We start from the raw sequence: 24082 nt of genomic DNA on the forward strand, positions 1-24082 counted from the left end.
ATTAGACTGTACAGAAATGGAAATCTACACGCTAATACACACTATACTCATTGTCACACAATGCTGATGTTGTTAACATTAAAAATTTGAGAATAAAATATAACAATAACAATAATTTGCACGGTTAGATGTGATATGAGCTAAACGATTGTTAGATTTAATCACTATTGGTAACATGATTTATTGTAATGCTTTTTTCCTCAGTTGGTCAGAACAAATGTGGCAGACTTGTTACTTACTTGTTCAGATGGCAATATAATGGTGAAAATTCTTATTTGGGTCATATATTCCAAGACGTAGGCTAGAATCTGTGATTCCTAAGTACAGTATCCACACCGGTGCGGTGACTGACACACATACTCCTCAAAACATTAGACTCCTCTCGCGTGGCCATGCCGGAGCACAATTCCACGCAAGGAAGATATTTCCGCACAGAGCTGCAGGTTTTCAAACAGAGATGGCGACAAAGGCACTGCTGAGGCACTATTAAGCCTTCAGCTCGTCTGTATTGTTGGATCGACTGTTTCTCATCTTTCTCTTGAAAATATCCCATAGATTCCATATGGGGTTCAGGTCAGGCATGTTGGCTGGCCAATCAAGCACAGTAATATCATGGTCAGCAAACCATTTGGAAGTGGTTTTGGCAGTGTGCGCAGGTGCTAAAGTCCTGCTGGAAAAGGAAATCAGCATCTCCATAAAGCTTATCAGCAGATGGAAGCATAAAGTGCTCCAAAATCTCCTGGTAGATGGCTGCATTGACTTTGGACTTGATAAAACACAATGGACAAACACCAGCAGATGACATGGCAGCCCAAATCATCACTGACTTCGGAAACTTCACACTGGACTTCAAGCAGCTTGGATTCTGTGCCTCTCCACTCTTCCTCCAGACTCCAGACCTTGATTTCCAAATGAAATGAAATATCTGAAAAGAGGACTTTGGACCACTGAGCAACAGTCCAGTTCTTTTTCTCCCAAGTTCTCCCAAGTGTTTGAATCGGCTTTGCTTGACAGTATTCTCAAGCTTGCGGTCATCCCTGTTGCTTGTGCACCTTTTCCTACCCAATTTATTTCTTCCAGTCAACTTTGCATTTAATATGCTTTGATACAGCACTCTGTGAACAGCCACACCTTTCAGTAATGACCTTCTGTAACTTAGCCTCTTTGTGGAGGGTGTCAATGATTGTCTTCTGGACCATTGCAAAGTCAGCAGTCTTCTCCATTATTGTGGTTGCAAAGAACAAGAGATACTGTAGGGATGGTAATTTAATGAAACTCAAATGTAAATATTCTAATATTTTGAGATACTGGATTTTTGACTTTCATGAGCTGTATAAGCTCTAATCATCAAAATTCAAAAATTAAAAAAAAAAAATGTTTTTGAAATGTTTTATACTTTACACGTAATGAATCTATAATATATGAAAGTTTCACTTTTTCCGATCAAGTTACAAAAAAAGAACTTTTTCCACGATATTCAAATTTTTGAGATGCACCTGTATATGTGTGTGTGTGTGTGTGTTTGATCATTTTATTCTTACAATAGCTTAATAGAGTTGAATGATTGATCAATGCAGTCAACACAATAATATTTGCAAAAACTAGTTTTACATTTTTTAGTATCATTTGATACTATTTTTTTTTATATATTTTCATTTTTAGTTTCAGTTTTCATAGATTTTTATTTTATTAACGTTTATTTTATTTCAGGTTTTATAATAAACGGTGCAAATGTTACTTCTCAGGTGTCAGACTTTTAAGGAACATTAAAGGATGTGTTAGTTTTATGTTAATTTTATGATAGCTAATACTTTATCTAAAAAATAATCAATAATTCTCACAACAAAATTGTGTATCTTGACCCTGACTTCAATGCACAGTCGCAGTTTGTGTGCCTCACCTGCACTTCAGATGGCAGTAATTCATTCATTCTGATTTTAATTTACCAAGCGAAGAAGTGACTGATCACGGGCTACTCGAAATATCGCGAGACTTCCCTCCCCACTCTGTTCGTGACCACGTCAAGGGAACCCAGAAGTTAGAAATCATGGCGGAGCGCAGGAGACACAAGAAGCGAATTCAGGTACAGAATTCAGGTCACTCTTGCTATTAGACGTCCAATCTTAGATCGCTCTTTGGCATCGAGTCATATCTCGAGATAGTGTTTTGTTTGACCCAAAATACAATGGTACTTCGATCCGTTATTTTTGCAATGCTCTCATATGGGAGGTGGATTATTTGTCAGTGCTGGCGCAATTTTTGCGCTTCCCTTGGGTAATGCATCGTATCTCTGTAGCAGGCATCTAATCATTTATACAACTGCTCGATGGATTTGATCTGAGCATGACCTGATTTTGCTGTCTCTCCCCTGTGAGGAGGAGTATGTGTCTGGTGGCACAGCTGATGGAGTTGGCCATCTTAGCTCGGCACACACTGTTCGGTTTGCAGGCTGCTCTCTTTCACCAGCTGCTGTCTCATATGCTTCACGAATTTGACCAAATAAACGCCCATAATGCAGCACTTCTCATCGCCAAATTTGCACCTATTCGCAGGTTGAATAAAAGGGCATTTCACCCACAAATAAAAATTCATAATTTTTCTCAATTTCATGTTTTTTTTTTTTTTTCTTAGTCTCATTTGACTTTCTCTTTGCGTTAAATATACAAGTCTTGGTAGGCAGAATGCATTGATCACCATTTATTTTACCTGTATGAAAAAGGTTGCATTAAAAGTGATCCGTGACTGTTAGTCCATAACATCTTATATCTAATTTTCCATTAGAAAACACACACAGGCTACAGGATTCAAACAAGTGAGGAAATGCTAAAAGGTTTTCCATTTAAAGCCGTTCTCCATTATTAAAGCATGTGTAGCATCCTAACTATGTCAATCAAATGCAAGTGCTACATTAGTGCATCTGCCACTAGTGCACTACCTAGACAGTATTTTTGGACATTGTAGGCTATAATCCACAAAAAACGTTGTCTGGCTTGGCTGCTTATTAGGTTTTGGGTCACAGTTACAGTGTGTTCCCCTGATGTTATGTAAAAACAGTGGAGTTTTGAGTAATGACCTGTTGTCTTGATAAGAGAGTCATTCTTCGTGATCCTTCCGTGTTTGTTAGGTTTTGCTCTTATGCAACAGGTTGAAATCCACTGTCATTGATGGTCACTTTTTCAAGTAAATTGAAAGGACATTTCCCACCTTTTGTAATAGATTAGAAGTCCTGCATTATTTGTGCTTGTTAACAATCATTAGGAAACCTAAAACAAACCTTTGGACTTAAAAGTTTTCTGAACTAAATCAAATAAAGTGATTGTTCTTCTCTGTAAAGGTGCCAGTTAGACCAAGTGTTAATCAAATAGGCTAGTTCAAATTTTAAAGTCCGTTATCATTTATTCTTGCTTTTATTTTTATTTTTTTTGTCCAAACAAAGTAAGTCATTTGGAACCATAACATTTTTCAAAACATAGTATTTTGACCGCTCTAGAAGAAAAAAGTCTTACAGGTTTGGGAAAACATGAGGTTGAGTAAATGACGACAATTTTTTTTGTTTTTGTTGTTGAACTAGTTCTTCAAGCAGTTTATCTGAAGTCCGCAGCCTGTCTAATGAAGTACAGCTGTCACTATAAGACCACCAAACCATAACAGATAACAAGGCCTAGTGTAGTACAAGATAAGTTCTTGTTTACCAAGGCCAAGTTGAGACAATATAATCAATAAACATCTGGCTGCTTTCCTTCACAAAATCCAGAGGAATACCAGGCCCAGACAAATACCATGTTTATGTCTTTACTGAATATGTTTCTCTGAGTCATGCAGGAGACATTCTGACCGAATAGAGTATGACTGATGGCTTGTGGAGCTCAAAAACACTCTCATACTAAGACCTCAGGCTTAAGAGTGGAGTTATGTCTGGTAGTCATTCATTACTCAATAAATGCTCTCTCTATAGCCTGGCTTATTGTCAGGATTTGTGAGGGTTTTTTTCTTTGTGCATAGTGTGGTCACACAGTATTATAAGTAATGATCTTTAGCTTAATAAACGAGGACAGCGAGGACTCAGTGAGTCTGAATGGAGACTGTAATTTCAGTGTATAGATTACGCATGACAGCACATCAGTGTGTGGTGAGCTGAGGCTTTTAATTAGTTCACATTCATTGAGTAGATGACCGACGAGGGTCCTGCTGCCAGTGCGGGAGATTCATTTCAAAGCTTTTCAGAGGGGTTCGAGGGGTTCACTGGATTCCTGCGCCGCTGTTATCCAATGTCATTTTTCATTGGAATTAAGCACTGGTAGCCAAAGGGACAAACCAGCTTTTTGTCAGACTCTTGGTTTCTGTTGTATCTCTTAATCTTGGTTTATGCTATTAATATCTAGGTCCAAATATAGTCTGATAACCAATATTGCACTGAATCTACATATATACATTTGTGATGGATAATCAGCAGATAAGTTTTATCATCATGACTTCATGATCTTTGATCTCTCTTCTTCAGGAGGTCAGTGAACCTACCAAGGAGGAGAAGGCGGTGGCCAAGTACCTGCGCTTTAACTGCCCCGCCAAATCCACCAACATGATGGGACATCGAGTGGATTACTTTGTCGGTCAGTGTGCTCATTTATGCCCTGCTTTCTTCTGCTTCCTCTGCATAGGGTTTATATCAAGGTTTCATTTATTTATTTGTTGTGTTCTCAATGTTCTTTCTTTGCTGTCATTGAACCAAATGTTTGTTTTCTGCTCATCAGCCTCCAAAGCAGTCGACTGTCTGCTGGATTCAAAGTGGGCCAAAGCAAAGAAGGGCGAGGAAGCTTTGTTCACAACCAGAGAGTCGGTGGTGGACTACTGCAACAGGTAAACCTAGTCTTTTCTCTCATTTCATGAAATTGTTTGGAATTTCTGTGGTGTTTGATACTACAAAGCTTTTGAAGAAAGTCATTTATTGTCACCAAGGCAGTAAAAACACTTTACAATTTAAAATCACTGGTTTCTATTTTACTATATTGTAAAGTGAAATTTATTCCTGTGATAGCAAAACTGAATTTTCAGGAGCCATTACTTCAGTCTTCAGTGTCACATGGTCCTTTTCAGGCTTTTTTGATGGATAGAAAGTTCAAAAAACAGCATTTATTTGAAATATTGTGTAACATAATTAATGTATTTTGATTAATCAGTGCATCCTTGCTGAATAAAGGTAAACTGCCAATTTTTTGAATGCTAGTGTATGTCAGTCAACCACTAATTTGAATCGTATTGCTATTCACAGGCTCCTAAAGAAGCAGTTTTTCCACCGAGCCCTGAAAGTGATGAAGAAGAAGCCAGAGAAAGATGTAAAGAAAGAGAAGGAAAAAGAAAAAGAAAAAGAAAAAGAAAAGGCTAAAAGTGATAGCGGCAAAGAAGAGGAGAAAAAAAGCAAAAAGGACAAAGAGAAAAAGAAGGACTCTGAGGCTACAGACACAAAGAAGGAAAAAAATGTATGACTAGATCATCTGATAGGATGAGAAAACACAGATGCGTTCTATTCCACTAAAGGTATTTTTTGCATATGTGCATATTTTTATTTTTAACTCTTCTTTCTGTATGTTTAGGATGACAGTCCAGGATCTCCAAAGAAGAAGAAGGATGTGAAAAAGAAATTCAAGCTGGAACCTCATGAGGACCAACTGTTCATGGATGGCAATGAGGTCAGGATGACTTAAGAAAACCATATCTCACGGTTGCTTGTAAATTTCATAGCTTTTCATTTGATGATTAATTGTCATAAAAGTAACTGCAGTGAAGGGTTTGATTGTCTGCTTTATATTGCATACAGTGTAAACTTTATACGCATACACTTTATGTAATAGTATTTTTTCACGTTGTAAATGGAATCAAATAATAAAATGTATGATTAACATTAAGGTTTTGTAAACAATACTGCACAGGGGTAGCATAGTGTTATTTTGGTATTATTTATGTACTATTATAATATTTAGTAATATTTTGAATTAGCTTCTATTTTTATATTTGTTTTCATTTAAATTTTGTTTATGTTGTATGTTCTTCTGTAAATGTTAATGTTTTTACTTATTTTTTTTGTAATTTTAGTGCTCCAAGTTAAACATTTACTTTTTTTAGTTGACACATCAACATTTCTAATTTTTGTGTAAATTTTTATTTTTTTTATTTTATTTTTTTAATCTAGTATTTGGATATTATTTAATTTCAACTTTATTTCAATTACCTGAAATTATTTGTAAACTTTTTAGCTTTATTTAAGAATTTCAACACTGGTAACCTAATAATAATTTTATTTAATTACCTTTATATTTAATAATAATAGTAATTTTATGTCATTATATAAGTATTATTCTTTTTAAACACTGAGGGTTATAACACTGAATATTATAATATAAGATTATTTTTTTTATATAATTATGAGTATTGTAACTATTGTTGTTGTGATTATTAAACAAGTAACAAGTACTTCACAGGTACTTTTTGTTCTAATTAAAAAGTTATAATATTTTTCTTCCCTACAGGTTTATTTTTGGATTTACGATCCAGTCCACTTTAAAACCTTTGCCATGGGCTTGATTCTAGGTGGGATTTATTTTTCTCCAGTTTAGCCTGACTGTTGTTTCTCTGGCTCCAGTACTGATTCAGAGCTGTGTGTGTGTTTGCAGTCATTGCCGTCATCGCAGCCACTCTGTTCCCACTGTGGCCCGCTGAGATGAGAGTTGGTGTGTATTACCTGAGCGTGGCAGCAGGATGCTTTGTCGCCAGCATACTTCTCCTGGCCGTCGGTATGAGCTCTAGCCTTTTATATCTTGTATTATACCAATATTTCACATTATAGTCCAGTGACACTGCATCGTCTGTCTTTTTCCCCTTTGGTTCAGCTCGCTGCATCCTGTTCCTGATCATCTGGCTAGTGACCGGCGGCCGTCATCACTTCTGGTTCCTACCGAACTTGACAGCCGACGTGGGCTTCATCGACTCCTTCCGCCCCCTCTACACGCACGAATACAAGGGTCCGCGCTCCAGCTCCAAGAAATCCAGCAGTGAGAAATCCGACAACAAGGATTCAAGCAAAGCGCAGAAATCAGATAGCGAGGACAAATCAGACAGCGAGAAGAAAGACGGCGACGAGGAAGAGGATGAAGACGACAATAAAGAAATGGAGGCGAGCGAGGAAGCGGGCGCAGAACGTCAGTCGGACACGGACAGTGACAGACGGGAGGATGAAGGATCGCAGCACAGCAATGGCAACGACTTTGAAATGATCACCAGAGAAGAGCTGGAGCAACATACAGAGGAAGAGGAGGAAGACGACGAGGACGAGCAAAGTGAGACAAAGCCCTTGACTGTTCAGACATAAACAATTTCCTCACGCCGCACACATACTCCCATGCTCCATGTGGACCTGCTGACGTACTTCTGTCATGTTCGGAAGATGTTTCCCATTTCTGTTCAGGCTGAGATCTTCCTCTGTGAAAACAGACAGGCTTAAAGGTTAAACGAGAGCAGAAAACGGCTACGATGACAATGGAAAACATCGCAAAGGAAATGCTTCCCCCACTATGGATGCAAGAACCGCAAGTCTCCCTGACCCCTGTGTTTTTCTTTCATCTTTGCTTTATCTAATGTCAAGTATTTTGCTGTATAAACATGTCAGTAGTGGATTGGTGAACTTTAACCCACATATGAAGGTTCTCTGTCCAATCTAGTGAGGGAAATTCAAATCTGGAAGTTTTTTCATTTCTTTTCTTTTCTTTTGTACAGTTTGATGATTTGGACAGACCAATATATTTTGTCTTAGATACCTAATAAGTGTTACTATCTATTATAGATCTTAATGGCACTTGGCCTGTGACATTTCTGTGTGGAAATCTGGGAGATCCTTGCTTGGTTTGAGACGAGAGCTGTATTGTTGTGGACTTGTGACTCGGTCTGCCTCATACATTTCTGCAATCACGTTTTGTGACCCTGATGAGAAATAGTCCTTGTTAACGGAAACGGAGAAGTTAATAAATCCGAACAGTATCCTTGATTGTAGTAGGCAGTTATTTAAAAGCAAACTCCATTTGAGTCTCGTGAGGTCGACTGCGTTCAGAAGGGGAAACTACATCCACATTTGTGCCAAATGATGCGGGATATTGATGCTTTTTACATATACATTCAAATTCTGACCAACTTCCAGCATGTCATGCCGTAGCTCACATCCATGCATCATAGCCTCTGGTTTTCTCATCTGGTCATACTTCCCCCGAGGGGCTGTGGTCCAAAATAGCCTGCTAGTTAGTTAGTTAGTTCGCGTTTTAATAGGGCCCAGGTCCAATACTATCCTTCCGTAGGGTTGCATACTATTGGCTAGAGTATTATTTTACATTAGCTGTTTCTTTGACTCATACTGAGGATGATATTTAAGAGATGAAATACAAATGTATCATTTATATATGGATTCTATAAATCTACCAGATATGTTCATGCCAGCAGTTCAGGTTCAGCATGAACTGTACTCTATTTTATAATGTCAGACACGCAGGTTTTCATTTTACTGCACTTTCTACAAATACTAAAACCACCAAATGTTTTTGATGATGGAAAGATTGTTTTTGGACAATGTATTGGAGTTAGAAAACAGAAAACATCTGTTCATCTGCAATGCTTTGACTCTAGTGGTTATCAAATGCACACAAGAGGCTGCAAAGGTGGCTTTTCTATATTAAAAAACTGAGAACCCTTGATAAAACAAACCCTCAAAATTCATGGTCATCTCAAGTTCACAAGGAGCAAGGGAAACCCCTCGTGCCCGAGTGAACATCTCTCTTTCTTCTTCAAATGCTAAGAATCTTTAACCATGTCTGTAAGTAGATGATCTTGTTGGTCACACTTAGTGTTCCTGTAGAAATACTATGTATGTCCTCAATATTCTTTGTCATTGACTTTGAAGACCTGGGTAGACTGGGCAAGACACCATGTGTGTAACTTCAATGGAACTTCACTCACCTTTGTTTTCTGTCCCATTGTCTTTGAGAGATAAAGATGCTGATATGCCAGATTTTTTTTAATTGGCAGGAAATTGAATTTGCCATTGGCTGTCTGTCATAAAATGTAGTTACTTCGTTTATAAAAACAAACTGAAATCCCATTATTATTTTTTATGTGGTCAGCATCTTCAACTAACTAATTGTCCGGATTTGGATCAGTGTTGAGGACTGTCTTTTTGCAATATCTGGAGAATAATTTAAGTGTCTGTCAGAAACTATATCTGTATCCTTTCATTGCAATAAAAATGTAGAACAAGCAATTTGCATTTTGTTGAAATACATCATAAAATGGATGCTTTCAGTTTTTATAAAATATTTCACAAGCAATTTATTCATTTGGGTTTTATTTTTTTATAATACAATTTCTTTTCCATTGGTCTTCAAACTATTTTGCATTAGTAAATACAACAGGTTATAAAGCCCTAAAATACATAAGGATACATTTCAAATGATAAAAACAAAAGCTAAATCCAAGATAAAAAGAAACTTTTATTGAAATATTACAAATGAGACAAACACGTCATAGGATCTCTTATTTACATCAAACCGTAAACAGCTTACATACATTCAGCAATACTAATTTCTAATGCAATGACATATGACCTTGCAGCGCCATAAATATTTCATGAGAAATGCGAAACACACAATGCATCTGTAAATGAAAACATCACAGCTTAGATTCTATTAAATATTAAACTAAACAGATAATGGCTTTAGAAATATTGTTTTGAAAATGCAACATCCTGTGCCGCCAGAGGGAGGCTACAATGTTCTTTGACAAGAACTACTTGGGTTTGACTGACAGCCATCAAACCTGACAAAACATTAGTTATTTGATTCATATTCAGAAAGGCCCTGCACAGGTTAATCACTTTGAATGAAAATCAGACACCAGCTTGAGCTACCGGAAAAAGACTGATAAACCACATTCAATCTTAGTAGTTGAATGTACAATGGTGTCTAGTAGAGCTCACAAAACTGATTGCGAACATGTTAAACTGAAAAAGCATGACTTCCCCATACAGTTTATTACAAATGAGGATCTACTGACAAACCACATAGAAAACCAAGCTTTGTCTGTTTGTAGGCAAGGATAGTTTGTGGTCAATTTAGCCAACTGCTACAGAGAAAAAAAAAAAAATCAAAATGAACATTTTATGCAACACATTTGCTGCTATAATGTGCATTTCAGGTTCAAATATGTGGTGAAGGATTTGTAATTTCTGTTACCTAGAAGTGGATGAATCTACATAACCTACAGTACACATTTAAATGTTAGTGGATTTTTAAATAATTCTTAATGGTATTTTTAATTTAAACATACAAAATATTCTATAATAAATCAGATCAGTTATTTAGCATGTTGTGAAGTGGTCAGCTGCAAAAACAAATCTCTTAGAAATACTGTCTGCTTAATGTTTAGCAGTCACACTATGACATTTTATGTTAACCAAACATTTTGTTGCCGTTAAATTGCAAGTAATCCAGGCTAACCTCTAACAATAAAGGTGTTATTTCTCAGGTAGCACATGAGCACTTATTGCGATCTATAATGAAATCTGTAAATCTATGAACATAGAAATGTGCAATGTAATGTAAAAATAAGAATTTTGACCTCTAACCCCATTTTCAGTAAGTCAGGATGGAATGTAAATTCAACAGACAGTGAGAATATTTGTGTGTTTTGTGGTGATGTTTCAGTTCTCCGTTTCCGAAGAGTCGCTAGCATCCGTTAGACGTGTCTGCTTCTTGCGGACGTTCCAGTGGAGGCACTGAGCCAGACTGTCAAACCAGTCGTAAACCAGATCATGACAACAGATGGAAGGGACCGGAAAGCAAGAGGTTGTGATCTTTATGCTATAATCAGAAAAAAGAACTCATGATTAACATATACGGCATGTGCGGTTGAGAGTGCAGCTTGAGGAAAAAAAAGGGCAAACTGAATTTGAACCGAAAGGTTGAGGTCCCTACTGATACTGTTGACACTCATTTCCATAACTGTAATACAGCTATTGTTGTATCACTGGATTATGGGAGAGGTCAAAGCTGTTTGCTTATGGGATTGTGTAAAAAGTGTCACCTGTCCCCATGCTGGATTTCCTGCCTCTTTCTGCCATCAAACGAGACCCAGGCTGTGTTGCGAGCATCAGGCGACAGTGTTATCTGCAGGGTAAATACAGTTAGCACAAACAAATGTTCTTCTGAAGCTCTCATTTGAAGGAAATAAATAAATAAACCTAAGTTCAACAAATAACTGATGCAGTTTTATCACTGAAACGGAAAAACCTCAGTCCTGTTCTCACCATGAGCTCCACTCCTGCGGGTACCACGATGGGTCTAAAAGAGAGGGAGTGAGGGCAGATGGGGGTGACCATGATGGCAGGAACATTAGGGTGGATCATGGAAGCTCCCGCTGCGGCAGCATAGGCTGTGCTGCCCGTGGGGGTCGAAACTATTACACCTGCATAGAAACAAGCCACATATTTGCATTTATTTTCATGGCAGCTGGACTCTCTTGTCAAAGCAAATGAAAAGACCATAATGTATTGAAGCATCTGCTTGAGCTAAAAGAAAAGAAAAAAAAAAAAAAAAAGAAAAAAAAGCACACAATGAAGTGAATCTAAAATGTTTCTTGTGTATCATGCAAAAAAAAATCAAAGCCACGCTATCATTAAAAAGTCTGTTATCGACAAGATGTTTCAATGCTTTCGATGTCTCCTAGGCTCAAACAGGCTGTATTTATTTGATAAAGAATAAATACAGTTAATACTGCGAAACATTATTATTTTTAAGTGATTTCTATTTGATATCTATCTATATTATAAATGTAATATATAAATACAAATATATTTATTCCTGTCATGGTAAACTGAATTTTTATCAGCCATTACTCTTGTTACATGATCCATCAGAAATCCTTCCAATATGCTGATTTCATGCTCAAGAAACATTTTGTATTATTATCATCATCAATGTTGAAAACAATTGTGCTGCTTGAAGGGATAGTTCACCCCAAAAAAAAGGAAAATTCTATCATTTATTACCCTCATGTCGTTCCAAACCCGTAAGACCTTTGTTCATCTTCGGAACACAAATTAAGATATTTTTGATTAAATCTATGAGCTTTCTGTTCCCAGACCCAGAAACATAGGACGTCATTAAAATAGTCCATGTGACATCAGTAATCAGTAACCGTAATTTTATGAAGCTGCGAGAATACTTTTTGTGTGCAAAGAAAACAAAAGTAACGACTTTATTCAACAATTCTTCTCCTCCAAATCACGTCTTCCGCCATTATCAAGAGTACCTCTGCATGTAAACAACGCATGCATGTGATGCTGCTAGGCATGGGTATCGTTTACATTTTATCGATACTGATACCAATACTGCTTATCGATACCGGTACTTATCGATACTGTTATCGATACTATTTGGTGAAAAAAAGATATGATGTGAAAAGTTATTTTAATACTGCTGAATTTTAGCAACTGTATTAAAGTTCTTCAGTCACCAGTGAGTTATTTTTCTCTGAGTTTTATTTTATTAACATTAAAGGAATAGTTCACCCAAAAATTAAAATTGTGTCATCATTTAGTTGTTTTAAACCTGAATGCATTTCTTTCTTCTGTTGAACATAAAGGTTATTTTGAAGAATGTGGGAAACCAAAAAGTTGCTGGTCCCCAGTGACTTCCTTTTTCTTTTTTTACTACTATCAAAGTCGGTGGGGACCAGCAACTGTTTGGTTACCCACATTCTTCAAAATATATTTTTTTGTGTGTTCAGCACAAGAAAGAAATTAATACAGGTTTGGTACAACATGACAGTGAGTAAATAATAACAGTATTTACATTTTTGGGTGAACTATTCCTTTAATGACAATCGGCAGCATGTTCAGTACTGTCCCTTTAAGAGCTGCGCGCATCCGTTTCAAATGTTTACTTTCACTTTAGACAAAACTGTTTTTATATGTAAACCTTGTGTGCTTTTGACAGTATTAGCGCAATCAGACGTCAACTAAGATAACCAAAAAATCAGGTGATGTTTGACCGGCCTTTTAATGAATGCACTCACTCTGAATAAGTGCATGTCAGAACAGCGCGCGAATGAAACGTTTAACCGGCAAGGCTTTGCGCACGCAAATAATGTACTTTTGTGATTGCGAATAAGTGCAGTGTCTCGTGAGTGTAACTCTACCGCTGAATTAACATTTGATGTCAATGTGTCTCGCGAGTTGCAGTTGGAGCTGGAGTTTGAGCCGGGAGACATAGTAAATACAGCGCATTGCTTGAGGTAGATGCTGTTTTGTTAGTAAATGTTTCATTATATTACTAGTGTTGCCTCCTTTGTTCACTATTACACTACTGTATATATTGCATCTGACAATGGTGTCGCTTAGTTTTGTAACGTGAGCCCACACTTTCGAAGGTTTCGCTCTTGCCGCAAACACACACAGCGCATGCGCACGGATATCACGCACGCACACACACACACACACGTCGAGCAAACGTTGGCCACATCATTCAGTGAAGGAAAATGACAAGCAGCAGCTTCTAATTTGTCATTAACATTGAAGTATACAAAGATAAAACAACCTAAGTATCGATAACAGTATCGTTTGTCCTGAAGCTTATCGGTGGTCCGGCATTGACCCAATTACGTACCGGTCCAAAAAAATACCGGTTCTCGGTACCCATCCCTGCTGACGTAGAACACGCATGCACTGAGCCTTTTTTACGCGCAGAGAAAAGAAATGCGCGTGCGTCGTGATACTCTCCATAATAGTTTCGTAAAATTACGGTTGAACCACTGATTTTATCGATGTGCTTACTACACGTTTCTGAGCCTGGGAACATTTCAGTTGTGTTGCTGTCTATGCAGAGCCAGAGCTCTCGGATCTATTCAAAAATATCTTAATTTGTGTTCCGAAGATGAACAAAAGTCTTGCGGGTTTGGAACGACATGAGGGTGAGTAATTAATGACAGAATTTTCATTTTTGGGTGAACTAACCCTTTAATATTTCTGTGGAAACGGTCATACTTATTGTCAGGATTCTGTGATGAATAGAAAGTTAAAAAGAACAGCCTTTCATGTCAAATAGAAATCTTTTGTAACATTATAGATGTTTTTACAGTCACTTTTCATCAATTTAAAGCATCCTTGCTGATTAAAAGTACTAATTACATTCTGAAAAAGCCTTAACCAGACCCCTTTTAAGTGGCTTGCACAATGGTGACAAGATAAAAAGGGATCTATCAGTGCTGTTTGAAGCTGAAGCGTATGCTTGTGCTCACCGTCTCCCTGTACAGATGTGATGAGGCGTCCATCCAAGTAAAGGTCGACGTTAGACAGGTAGGATGAAGGCCCTCTGTCCACCACCACCTCATTTAGTACCTTTATACACACACAATTGCACATAAAAGCATCTAACGAACAGAGGTGTTTCTGTATTTATCACATGCCACTCTGGTCTAAAATATCTCAGATGTAAAAATGCAGACTGACAATGACATTATGTTATTTCTATGACAACTGGACATGCAGACCCATCACAGTTGTTATTTTCAAATAACTCCAATTATGTCTGTTACCATGGAAAAGGTCTCCAACAGTGTTGATGGATTTTTTCTCTAAAACAATATTCTGAGAGTGTCCTTACTTGGCAGACATTCAGGCATTTGTCTTGTGCAACATTTTAATATCTCGCATCTATTAAAATTAGTCTTCATGCCTCCTCAATCCTAACATAATTTTGTTATTACTGTAATGTTTATGAGTGCTGAATTCTAAAATAACTTTTGTACATTTTTTAAGCTAATAAATGATATACTCACTGTAAACAATATGTACATTCATGTATATGTCTGTATGTACATGTGCTCTACAGTTCAAAGGTTTGGGGTCGGTAAGATTTTTACAGATTGTTTTAATAAGTCTCTTATGTTCAACCAAGGCTGTGTTTATTTGATCAGTAAAGACAGTAATATTGAAAACTATTATTACAATTTAAAATTTTGATTCTAATTTAATATATTTTAAAACATAATTAATTCTTATTATGAAAAAGCTGAATTTTCATTCAGCAGCCAGTACTCCAGTCTTCAATGTCACACATTCCTTTGAAAATCATTCGAATTCACTTTAATTGTAAGGATTTCATTTTCAATTTTTTTTTTTTTCAGGATTCAGGATGAACAGAAAGCTCAAAAGAACAGCATTTGTTTGATAAAACAAAAGAGGCCATAAGCTTATTTTATGGGCTCACCCTTAGAATGTCATGTGATTGGTTGACACCACACCATCAGATCTGTTCAACATCCTTATTGGTGGATTGCAAGTTGAATTTTTTTCAGTGTTTGTGCTTGCCTAGAATTTGTTAGGCCTGTGTGCCAAAACGTGTTGGCAAACAAAGACAGACTTTGTCTCAAGCCCGGTATTTTGATACTTTGATTTGTCCATTATACAAATGTTACTGGTTTTGTGTTCAGCAAATACTTCGTGAGTGCTGCGTTACCTGTAACTGTAGTGTGATTTTGCCTGCCTCGTTGTTAATGTGGTTATGAGGCAATATTCCGTTCTCCTGAGTGCTGAGGAGCTGCTCGTTCCTCTGGAAAATGCCTTTCACCACCTTAACTTTCAGACGACTGCGCAGGATGATGGCAGCATTACCTACAGGAGCCAGACACAAATATATAAAACAACAAACATCTAAAACACAACAACTACAGTTCTTCTAGTTTCAAAGATGAAAAATAAAAAACTCTCAATCACTCTACCTTCAAACACTTTATCCACTTCTGTTCTAAAAGACTCAAACTTGAATGGTGTGAGAAATCCTAAGGAGCCCAGATGGAAGGCCATGACCGGGGGAACACTGCCCTTAAACAAATTAGACAAAACCACATTTCATTCTTAAATAAATCTCTAAACAACTCACTTTTGCATATCCAAATTCTCTTAATGCAGAGAACATCCAATGGAAAGCAGATGAGACTGACCAAGTAGGAGACTCTTGTGCACAAACAAATGGGATAAGATGAGAAGAGAGAATACCTGGAAAAGAGATGATGCATACAGAAGAGTCCCATCTCCACCCAAACAAATTATCAGATCGATGCAGTCGGAGATGTCATCAAACCCTGTGCGAACACAATGATAAATCACTCATTTTCCTAATGCACCCAATCCTTCATTGGTTAATGGTGCGTCAGGGTTATGTAAATCATGTTACAGGTGAACCTGCCGATAACACAGGGAGGTTTCAGTACCTTCCCTGAATGTGCACAGCTGATTACGAATGGCTGAAAATGAGTCATCCCTCAAGAGAGAGCCATCGTCCACAACTTTTTTCTCCACATAAACCATCAGATGTTTCTCCTGATGGTGGAAATAATTGTGTAAGTATTTGTGTAACCAAATCGGGAAAAAAAAACAAAAAACGATACAGCGAAAAAAAATTTAAGAGTAACAGTAGCGCCTGTAACTTCCTAGCCTGTAAATCAACTACTAATGCTGCTTCTGTGTAACCTACTTCCACGAGGAACCTGCAAAGCTCTTTGAACGGCTCCAGAAGGGTCTCATCTCGGATCTTTCTGATGACCAGGACATTGAGCGGTGGTTTGCTCCAGGTAAGCCGCTGGCTGGCTGGATCCTGAATGTGCCTGTGGGGAAAGTCGATAGAGTAGGCAAACATGATATGTGTCGGCACTGCACTCCGAGCAAAGCAAAACGGCATGCACTTTGTCCTGTTTCTACACTCAGTTACGCAACTTAGTCATGGTCAAATGTTGGAAAGCACTGTAATATGGACTTCTGCTTTTGGTTTCTCATTCTCATAGTTTTCAGTATTAATAAATTAATATAGCTGTCATTTGACACATTCACAGGTTTTTTTTAACTTCAAAAATGTAAATATTTATATACACATCTTATTTATTGTACCAAAGAATAAAGTCCAACAGCTAGGTTTCTATAACTCCACTAAATTTTATCGTTGCATGAAATCCACAAAAAGTCATTTTTAGAGACTCACTCTAATAATCTTTCTTGATCTGAAATATACAGAAACGCATAACTAACATAACTCATACCATCTAAACAACATGTTATGCACAACATCAGATATCAAACCATAAACCCCACTTTACCCTCTGCATGTGGTTTGTCCTGAGGGGCGTAAAACAGGCATAGTACTGGGGGGCTTTTTTAGAAAGTTCCAGCAGGACCACTCTTGTGACAGCCACAGCAGTGCCTGACTGCGCTGCTCTCCAGCTTCATCCAACAAACCACTCTTAACCAATCAGAACTCAGTACACACGGCCTTATCACTATATTTGTCCAATCCTTTGGTTGACTTAAAGTTTAAACAGTAACAAGACACGGATGTGAGCTAGCCCCTTACCAAAAGTAAGCCTGACTTTGCTTACTTACATGACTGAGGTTGGGTTGGGAAGAACGCAAGCTTTGGGTCCAAAATGAGTAGCAGGATATGGTCCATGTAAAAAGTGCCCTCGTCTGCAAAAAACAGGCACTTAAGTCACTGCACAATTTTATTTTTAGGATTCAACCGGTCTAAATCAATAGGTGTGTTTTGTACCTGCATCTATCCCATCTTTTTGGGCAACCCTCAGCAGTGTCCTCTACTGATGCAGAGGCTTCTGATCCGGGCTGCTCAGGCAACCAATGTACGCTTCCTCCCGACAGGTGTTCTGGACAGTCCGGCCTCCGAATAGACCTCTTCACTTCTTTGCGTCTCCTTGGAAGTTTCCCCTGCCGCTCCTGCTGCCTCTGTGAACGCTTAGATGAACCACCCTCCTCCGCCTTTCTGGAGGGCGGCTCGTCTTCCATGCCGTCAATTCTTATGGGGGACAAAAAAAATTACACAACATTATAAGATAACCAAACAATCTAAATGTGTTGAGAAGACCTAAGTGGGCCCCCTCATTATGGGGCCACAGACAACGTGCCTGGCTAATCGTTCAATGGTCTCTATATTTCCAGGCAGCCCTGCTGTATATGGGTCAAAGATGAAAAAGGGTTTTCAAGTATCAAGACAATACATATAATAAAGCTTTGAACTGTTGTTGTTGTTCAATTAAATCGTTTTTTATTTTTCTGCGCAAAAAATACATATCATACATTTTTACCATGATTTACAGAAAACAGCCACTAGAATGTCATTCAGTGTAACAATCTTGTCAGGCATATTTACCACAAGAATCAGTGTCTGACATATTTAAACAATAATTGTGACCCTGGACCACAAAACGTCTTAAGTCGCTGGGGTATATTTGTAGCAATAGCCAACAATACATTGTATGGGTGAAAATTATCGTTTTATCTTTTATGCCAAAAATCATTAGGATATTAAGTAAAGATCCATGTTCCATGAAGATATTTTGTAAATTTCTTAACGTAAATGTATCAAAACTTAATTTTTGATTAGTAATATGCATTGCTAAGAACTTCATTTGGACAACTTTAAAGGCGATTTTCTCAATATTTTAATTTTTTTGCACCCTCAGACTCCAGGGGCCTGTACCATGATGGCAGATGAACAAATTCAGAGTTATAGGATAAGTTTTGACTTGACAAATGCAAACCACTCCAATCTGGCTTTGTTGGTACCATGAAGCTGATCATCAACTTTCTCTGTCAACTCAGGCTTGATCCTGAGTTAATGGAGCACGTGCACATGAATGTGTGACATCAGTGGCGAACAGCCAATCACAACACAGATCAAGTGCGATTCACTTCTCACGAGAGAGTCAGCGAGATACAAAACTCTTTTGTTAAAGGTTAAGAGATTAAAGAATATGAGGAATTTAAACGCATTTCCACTGAATTACTTGTCCATGAAAGAGGACAAATAAAGGAAATTATCTTGCTCTATCAGTGCAGTCACAAGTGAAACTTGTAAAGTTAGTTTATATAGTTGATAATATATAACGATAGAGACTCAAACATGTAAGGTCACATGTAGCCATTTTTAAAGTGTTATCTATTGATTCTACCACTTATTTATATTATATACAATCTGTATCTATTAAAATTAATTTAAAATAAATTATTTATAATAACTGTTAAACTAAAATAGCTTGTGTGTAATGGATTAATAATAATATAAATCATATAATTAAATAAATAATATAAAATAATGTAATTATCATTAAGGCCAGACCAACATTTTTTTTTTTTGTACTAGTGTCCTTTAATTTGGAGCAAGATAAACTGGGAGAGTGACTTTTTTTGTGTCAGACATGTGTCAGTTAGCTCACATCTGATTGGTCCAATTTCAGTTTGAGATCTCTAACTCAGAACACAACCTGCCCCAGAGCAGGTTAGCTGTGGAGTGTAAGTTACTATGGCAATGAACGCAGCTAAAAGCCAAGCTACTTTCATGGTACCTAAAACCCAGGATTGGTGCAAACTAAACTGAAACTTACCTGGCTAGCCAGCTAATCCGGCTTCATGGTACAGGCCCCAGATTTTCAAATAGTTGTATCTCGGCCAAATATTGTCCGATTCTAACAAACCATACATCAATGGAAAGCTTATTTATAAATCTCAATTTCGAAAAATTGACACTTAAGACTGGTTTTGTCATTCAGGGTCACAATTAGTTTTACCCCCAATACTACTTGTAACTTTGCCATTTTTAACATTTTTAAACTGCCACTATCCCATTTTGGCCATTTGTCAGCAAGATTTTTTACTCATTTAAAATGCAATAAAATGTAGTATGCTCACTTATTCTTTTATACATTTAATACGTACAGGTCAGAATAAGTATGTTGTTTAAATTTTTACATATTACAGGCTAAGTGTTACACTGAATGACAATGGAATTTTTCCACCCACATTTTGACAATTTATTCTCCCAAAAATTATTTGAAACCTTAAAGTAGACAGTTTACTTGCATTTAATGTGCTATGTATATAAAATCACTTTTGTCAAATTTATTTTGACGCAATTTTAAATTTATTTTAAATGTCTTTGACCCATATACGATCTTGTTGATCAAAATAGATATTTGATACGCAATACAAAACAACAGCTAATGTGAACAGAAGAATTAAACATATTCAGCTGGTGCCATGTCTTATTACATTTACATAATAGCTGACATGAAATACTTCAGAGATGTTAGCATGTTCTGCATTGAGACATACAAAACTCTATTTAACTTGCTTACAGAATTGTGAGATTCTAAGAGCTACATTAAATATTAGTAGATTTAAAAAGAATTTGCTATTTTGCAAAACAATTCAACACAAACTAGGTGATTTAAATGGATTAAAAATGGTGAAAATAAAAATAAATACCCTAAATATAGTCACTAACTTAAATTACTAAAATAATGACTAAAACCTTAACGTTAATAAAAACAATTCCATGGACCAGTTATTTGTCAAACGCCTATGTATTTATTTATTTGTTTTTTGTAATGATCTACCTAAACTGGAACAACCAGTAAAGCGCTGGACGTGCTGCACATTCAATAAGCAAAGGCAGCTAATAGTGTTAGTCTGAAAGTTATTTATACTACTACAAATGCAAACTATCACGCTACTAACAATGATTTTTGAGTGACAACAAGGTGACAAGAAGCAGCAATCGTGAACACATTAAACGACACGACACACTGCACTGAAGACATTTCCATCTACCAAAAACTTCCGTTAAATTAGCTGCACGGAGCTAACTTAGCTAACGTTGAACAAATTTCACCAGCGCTTACCAAATCACAGGAAAAAAACACGCAACTTCCCTTTTGGACTTTACAGTCTTTCACAACTGAAGGTAAATCTAATACACTTGAACGCATTACCTTGACAGCAACAGTATTTCCAGGTTTACGGCTTATGCTCAATAATATTATGGGATGTCCACAATGACATCACGAGGGCGCTCGTGACACTTGTGCTGCTGCGCAGAATCTCTGAGAAGCAAATAAAAAATTTTTCTTTATGCCTTCGTAATATTTTCCTTACTTATTTTTTGCCTTTTGTGTGGTTTTAATACATTTATTCAGGTCTCTCTTTATATATAAAATTATTTACATGATCTCTTCGAAGTCACGATAAAAGTCTCTCTTCCACATTCTGAAAATCCCTTTAATGAACATCCTGAATTGAAATAATAATAATAATATACTACTACTACTACTAATAATAATAATCAAGGAATAAATCACGAATTCATATTAAAATCAATTAATAATATTAAGTAGGCTACACAACTGATAATCGCGATTCGCAAAAGTCTATTGTGAACCACACTAACAAGGCTTCTTGAGTAAACAGACATTACAAAAATTAAATAACCATTCATTTTTCTTATCTAAATTTTCTGTCACATGATGAATTGAATTTATGCAGGTGTGTAACGATTACATTAAAAAAAAAAAATAGATGGGCCTAATCAGAGCTGGGTAGTGACTGATTACATGTAATCTGGATTACGTAAGTACTTGTAATTAGAGTAAATTACATTTTAAAATACTGGTAATCAGACTACAGTTACTTTTTTATGGATTACATGATTACATATTATTCACACAGTAGCAATAAATTATTCATAATTCATTGATTCTCCCTAATTTATCTTTTTCATCTTTTAAATTTTCCTTTCTAAAATAGCCTACCGATTATATACATATTATATATGTGTATATATATATAGTCCAGTTTTGTGGACATTGACACAAAGATCAGTCATTAGTTGGGTGGCGACTGCATTTGACCACTGGATTTACAAAAATCATTTCAGGTTTAAGAAGGGTTTCAACACTGCATCAACTAGGTTACTGATGAACACATTCATTTTTATTTGAATTATTACTCTGTAGGTTTTTTTAACCATGTATTATTAATTATAACTAATTAAAATGCACATATTCGCGTTATTTCTTAGTTATATGTAATGCAGGCATTACAAAACTTTTTTTCATCTAAACCTTATTCACCAAATATATTTGCTTTAAGTACCCCTGAGATTTTAAAATAAATATTTCAATAATTAAGTATCACATTTGCATGTTCACGGTTTTGTTGATGTTGATTAATGATCACATGGCATGCAGGTAAATAAAAATATTTCATCTTTTTTAGCAGTGTTGGGGAAAGTTACTTTTAAAAGTAATGCATTACAATATTGCGTTACTCCCTAAAAAAGTAACTAATTACGTTACTTACGTTACACTCTTCAGCTCTAAAAAACAATAAAGCACAATTGTTAGTTTATCTAAAGTCATTTTTGCTTGTTAGGTTGAACTGGATCATCAAAGGTCAGCAGCGAAGACATAGGTTAATAAAATGAGATTGGATACATTTGTGGTATTTAACATTTAATTATTGCAGGTCATATTCTGAGTTTGCATTTCACTGTTTTAATTCATTTTGATGAATACTAAATCTGTTTTTTTGCGAGTGAGATGAATTAATGCACGTTCACATTTAGTCTAGAACTACAGTAACATCATGTTCACATACAACGCCTCTGTACTTCTGATTTCTCCCAACATGGGGACACGAGAGCTGTCAGTCAATAAATGGGAAAACAAAGTAACTGGCGTTACTTTTTTGAAAAAGTAACTCAGATATTTTCTTGTAAATTAAAAAAGTAATGCGTTACTTTACTAGTTACTTGGGAAAAAAGTAATCTGATTACGTAACTGGCGTTACTTGTAATGCGTTACCCCCAACACTGTTTTTTAGTAAGTGTTTTATTTAAAACAAAGTCTATAGAAATACAAAGACGGTTCACTCCTATATTTATGTATGGGAGAAACTGTAACGCGCAATATGGAGGAATAGTTCCACCTTCTAAATGAAAGAGTCAAATTTCCCATAGAAACCTGGGGCACGTTCAAGCTTAAACCGGTGCGCAACGTTTTGCTACGGTTTCCGGGTTGAACGACATGTTTCCTGGAAACGGTGTGCAATGGGATTTGAGATATGTTTTCTCATCAGCAGCAACATGTATATAAACTACGCGGCAGACAGCTCGAACAATGGGTCCTAGTAAAGTCGTTTACAAATGTGTCCGCTGCAGCTCGGTATACGCAACAATTGAAGATATTAGAAGACATGTTTGCCATAAGAGTTTTATAGTAACAATATAGCATATCAACATGATGATAGTTGTTTATATTTTTAGCTTCATTGCAAGGTTTATTTATATCCACCTTTTTCTTGATGTAAAAATGGGCGCGGCCATTTGTAAATTCTATGGGTCTAGCTTCCGGCTCATCTGTGTCCAGCTATTTTTAGCTGTACAAAACAGTTCGTTTTGCTGCTTTATATTGAAAATTAGTGTGTCTTATCATATTATTTTAATGTATTACCTTAATCATGAACACACTGGTTTGTAGTGCAAAACATTTTACCGTTTACTGCACGTTGTTATTGTCCTCATTATTTACCTATGGCGGCTAATGAACCGGAAGTCTCACCCATAGGCTTACTTCCACGTTGAAGAAAAAGGTGGATAGCCTACCAAATTTAATACACAATGGGAATTAAGTGCTTTACATGGACGGCAAGGGCAGTGACAAACATTGAGTGTATTTTGAAGTGTTAAACACGTATTTATACCAATTTCATGAGGCTCCGAAAATTCTTCAAAAAGAACACAAAGAACGGTCTTCTCAGGTGCCATATAGTTGCAACTCTTGCGTCATCAGAACAGGGTCTTCAACGCACCACCGTTTCCGTTTAAAAAAATGTTTTGCAATGTTTTGTCGGGGCTGAACGCAGCCCTACCTGCCAATGCACATACAAGCATGACTCCGCATGCACGTTAGCTGGCTTTTTAAATGCTAATTGAGCATAAGAAACAACATTCATGTGGCAATTAATTTCAGATTTTTGTTGCTGATGTGACATATGGAATTTAATTGTGAGTTCAGCGAGCAGTTTTTGAGATTTCAGGATTCCCCCATTCATTAAGATGATTTGCTGCTCGGAGGCATTGCAAATATGGCCGCAGAGTGAAGAGACTTTCCTCGCAACATGATCTCACAGAATTCCGTGTAATTCCGTGAT

At 36.7% G+C, this 24082-nt stretch overlaps 2 protein-coding genes across 3 annotated transcripts; one reads left to right on the forward strand and one right to left on the reverse strand.

Annotated features, from left to right (window-relative positions):
- Positions 1–1932: 1932 nt before the first annotated feature.
- sec62 (SEC62 homolog, preprotein translocation factor) lies at positions 1933–9295 on the forward strand. Its single transcript, XM_058749340.1, has 8 exons — positions 1933–2083; positions 4502–4610; positions 4752–4857; positions 5270–5477; positions 5592–5687; positions 6525–6585; positions 6669–6788; positions 6885–9295. Exons 1-8 carry the CDS (start codon positions 2048–2050, stop codon positions 7361–7363), a joined length of 1215 nt encoding a protein of 404 aa, XP_058605323.1. The 5' UTR covers positions 1933–2047; the 3' UTR covers positions 7364–9295.
- Positions 9296–9504: 209 nt separating this feature from the next.
- Positions 9505–20964, reverse strand: nadkb (NAD kinase b). 2 transcript variants are annotated; one of them, XM_058749320.1, is made up of 12 exons: positions 20866–20964; positions 17631–17891; positions 17465–17548; positions 16566–16695; positions 16303–16411; positions 16088–16173; positions 15811–15913; positions 15549–15703; positions 14329–14428; positions 11339–11496; positions 11116–11198; positions 9505–10892 (listed from the first exon to the last, which is right to left on the reverse strand). In XM_058749320.1, the coding sequence occupies exons 2-12, from the start codon at positions 17879–17881 to the stop codon at positions 10733–10735; spliced, it is 1419 nt and encodes a 472-aa protein (XP_058605303.1). In that variant the 5' UTR covers positions 17882–17891; positions 20866–20964; the 3' UTR covers positions 9505–10732. The 2 variants fall into 2 exon arrangements, with proteins under 2 accessions (XP_058605303.1, XP_058605312.1); XM_058749329.1 differs by having other exon boundaries at positions 20776–20906.
- Between the last annotated feature and the right edge of the window lie 3118 nt (positions 20965–24082).

The sequence above is a fragment of the Onychostoma macrolepis genome, chromosome 02 (assembly GCF_012432095.1).
Source record: "Onychostoma macrolepis isolate SWU-2019 chromosome 02, ASM1243209v1, whole genome shotgun sequence".
Taxonomy (NCBI): domain Eukaryota; kingdom Metazoa; phylum Chordata; class Actinopteri; order Cypriniformes; family Cyprinidae; genus Onychostoma; species Onychostoma macrolepis.

Coding starts and splice junctions, on each gene's coding strand:
- nadkb (XM_058749320.1), bottom strand. CDS start 17,881: ATGGAAGACGAGCCGCCCTCCAGAAAGGCGGAGGAGGGTGGTTCATCT. Junction 16,174..16,302: donor GCTGTGCACATTCAGGGAAG/GTACTGAAACCT, acceptor GTGTTCGCACAG/GGTTTGATGACATCTCCGAC. Junction 10,893..11,115: donor GAAATCCAGCATGGGGACAG/GTGACACTTTTT, acceptor TTCTGATTATAG/CATAAAGATCACAACCTCTT.
- sec62 (XM_058749340.1), top strand. CDS start 2,048: ATGGCGGAGCGCAGGAGACACAAGAAGCGAATTCAG. Junction 2,084..4,501: donor GACACAAGAAGCGAATTCAG/GTACAGAATTCA, acceptor TCTCTTCTTCAG/GAGGTCAGTGAACCTACCAA. Junction 6,586..6,668: donor TGCCATGGGCTTGATTCTAG/GTGGGATTTATT, acceptor GTGTGTTTGCAG/TCATTGCCGTCATCGCAGCC.